This window comes from Impatiens glandulifera, chromosome 2 (genome assembly GCF_907164915.1).
Source record: "Impatiens glandulifera chromosome 2, dImpGla2.1, whole genome shotgun sequence".
NCBI lineage: Eukaryota > Viridiplantae > Streptophyta > Magnoliopsida > Ericales > Balsaminaceae > Impatiens > Impatiens glandulifera.
Window position 1 is genome coordinate 44,960,147 of NC_061863.1, and position 3,599 is coordinate 44,963,745.

Below are 3,599 nucleotides of genomic sequence, written 5' to 3' on the forward strand. Positions count from 1 at the left end.
TCAAATCACTATTAAAGTAAGGCGTCTGAACGCGCTTCTTCAGACCACTACTGAAGCAAGACGTCTGCTTACTTCACTTTAACTTTAAGACGTCTTCTTACTTCCCTTTGACTTTAAGACGTCTACTTACTTCCCTTTGACTTTAAGACGTCTACTTACTTCCCTTTGACTTTAAGATGTCTGCTCGCTTCCCTTTGACTTTAAGACGTCTTACTTTCCTTTGACTTTAAGACGTCTACTTACTACCCTTTGACTTTAAGACGTCTGCTTACTTCCCTTTGACTTTAAGATGTCTACTTACTTTCCTTTTACTTTAAGACGTCTGCTTACTTCCCTTTGACTTTAAGATGTCTGCTTACTTCTGTTTGACTTTAAGACGTCTGCTTACTTCCCTTTGACTTTAAGACGTCTGCTGCTCAACAGCTCTTTTATTTTTGCCTATGCATAAAGTTTTAATTAATTATCCGTGCATCATCAAAATAATGTTGTATTAAATAAACTTATTTCCTAAGTTCATTTTAATCAATTTAACTAAATTTAACAAAAACTTCACTACAAAGACAAAAATTATTTCCTAATAAGAGTTAAGAAAATATTATAATGACTATGAAGAGTTCTAAAAATATTACCTTAAATTTAAATCTACACAAATTAATTCCACAATGAATTTATCTTTTTCAGTATTTTGGACATATTGGAAAATGTCGGCATATTTATTTGATGTTGTTTCCATATATGGAGAGAAAAGAGTCTTCCCAGGTTTTTTAATCCAATTACATTTTACTACTCCAACCTCTACGGGTTGAGATTATATGGCAACAATCTCCACGACTTCGGGTGGTGCTTCAACTCCAACTTCTACGAGTTGAGATTCTATGGAAACAATCGTCACCACTTCGGGTGATGTTTCAAGTCGAACCGCCGCTCGATTCTTAATCTTTAACTTCCTCTTAGTTTGTGTTCTAATCAATAGTGGGGTTTCTTTTTCAAACTCTACATGTTGATTTTCTATGGAACAAACCGCCACCACTTCGGCTGGTTTTTCAACTCCAACCGCCGCTCGAAGTTTCTTAATCTTCTTCTTCGACTGCTTTGTTCTTTTTGGGACATCTTTTCGTACCCCAACCACCACTTCGAGTGGTGATTCAACGGTAAACTTCTTTTTAGAATTTGTTCTGATTGAGGTATCTTTTCTAACCCCAACCACCACTTTGGGTTCAACTCGAACTTCTACGGGTTGATGATCTATGCCAACAGCCGCCACCACTTCGGGTGATGTTTTAACTCAAACCTCTACGGGTTGAGGTTCTTCTACAAGGGGTGCATTTATGACATATTTGTGCATGACATCCCACATAAATTGATTTGTGTTCATAGTCTCGTACAAAACATGGATCGAAGAATGAAATTTGACAGATGGGTTGAGTTTCTATTGTTAGGGTGATGCAGCTTAATCTTTCAACAATTGTGTGAATTTTGCCATATTTTTGCAGATGATTCCATATTATGTGAAAGTCTATTCATGTTCTATGTAGATCTAGCAATAGTGTCTAATGTATTTTTAACGATGTAGGAGGTTAATACTGGGGTAGCCCGAGGCTCATCCTATACAGTCAAAGGCTCATCATCTGCAATTTGAGGCGTCGCCTCTACAATTTGAGGCTCCTCCACCTAATTTGTTAGATGATCTACCACCTGATCTTCCACCTGATCTGTCACATAATCTGCCACCATCTTAGGCTCATCGTGGGTGCTTGGAAGTGAAAGACGTCCAACATCCCTTCCATATCTGAATCCTCCTTGTTTCATTTCCATTTCAATCATATTTCTTAGCTTATTGTCATTATTGATAGATTATGGAAATAATCTTTATATTATGAATATAAAATAATATATGTGAATAGATTATGAAAATAATTTTATATTAGGCATATAAAATAATATCGTTATTATATTATTAGTTTCCTTATTAATCTTTTATAATGTATATATATTGGATATTTCCCTGATGTAAAGATCAAAAAGATTAAATAAGATTCTTCCTATTCTTTCATGGTATCAGAGCCCTATGTTCTCTTTTCTTTCTTTTCTAAACCCAGCTTCCGCTTCTTTTCTCTAAACCTAACTTCCGTTTCTTTTCTTTCTCTCTTCTTCATCTATGGCCGAAAACAAGGTTCATCCAGCCACCATTGTTTCCAACATCAAGGCGTGCATCCATATCACCCTTGATTATGAAGGAAAACAATACAACAGCTGGTCCACCTTTTTTTAACTTCATTGCCGTGCTAATATGGTGATCAACCATATTCAACCTCTAACAGTTAATCCTTCGGTCGCGGTTCCCGCTCCGACGGAAGCCGAAAAGGCTTTAACACAGAGACTTGATGACATTGTTCGTCAATGGATTTACGGGACCATTTCTAATGATCTCCTAAATTTCATCCTCGATCCTGATGACTCGACAGTTGATGCTTGGAACAGATTGCAGCAATTTTTTCTTAACAACAAATCTGTAAAAGCTTTGCAATTTGATGCGCAATTTACAAACACCAAGCTTTCTCATTTTGATGGTGTTAAGTCTTATTGCGCTCAACTAAAAACTCTAGCTGATAATTTGAGGAATGTTGGAGATAAAGTCTCTAACAATCGAATGGCTCTACAACTTTTGAAAGGCCTCTCGGAGGAATATAAGCCCTTTCGAACGTCCGTTCGTCATCTTAACCCGTTGCCCTCTTTTGATACTCTTCGTTCAATGCTTGAATTAGAAGAACATGAGAATGCTGCTGATCTCTCTATTGAGTCTCATGTAGAGGCTCACATCACGCAATCCCATTTATCGTCCCAAAATAATGCTGATAATTCCCATTATTCTTCTCGGGGTAATAATCAACGTAATGGTGGCAATGGCCGGAAAACCACCAAGGGAAAGGGCAGCTCCGGCAAGGATAAAGGTGCCTTTAGCAATCAATAGCGTAATGGTGGTTCCTCGCAGCAACAGCAAAACCCACAGCGTGGTCCTTCCGCCTCGCACCAGCAGAAGACCCAAGCAGGATGGATGTATCCTCCACCTTGGGCATATTGGAAGCAAGGCCCTTGGGCTCTTCCACCCTGCCCATATCCATCACAGGCACCAGGCCCGTCTCCTTGGTCCACCACGAAGCCCAGTCAGCCTGCACATCAGACCGGTATCCTCGGGCCACAACCACCTCAGGCTTACTATACGTCAGGCCCATCGTCTCAAGGTTACATGCCAACCAATATTGATCAAGCAATGCACACAATGACATTGTCTGATCCAAACTACTATATGGAAACGGGTGCTACCTCTCACATGACAAATTCTCAAGGTAATTTATCGTCATATTCTCCCTTGATCAATAGTCATAATAATTCAATTATTATTGGTGATGGTAGAAAAATTCCAATTCATGGTTATGGTCACAAATCTTTACACCAAAACACACTTCAACTAAAAAATGTCCTTCATGTTCCAAAACTAGTCAAAAATCTCATCTCCGTTAGGAAATTCTCTATTGATAATAATGTTTCCATTGAGTTTGATCCTTTTGGGTTTACTGTGAAGGACTTGCAGACGGGGA

The 3,599-nt window shown here is 38.6% G+C and overlaps 1 protein-coding gene across 1 annotated transcript; it reads left to right on the forward strand.

The window, feature by feature from the left end:
- The first annotated feature begins 2,290 nt into the window (after positions 1-2,290).
- On the forward strand, positions 2,291-2,971 carry LOC124924719. The gene has a single exon (XM_047464713.1). The coding sequence runs from the start codon at positions 2,291-2,293 to the stop codon at positions 2,969-2,971; it is 681 nt and encodes a 226-aa protein (XP_047320669.1).
- Positions 2,972-3,599: the final 628 nt, after the last annotated feature.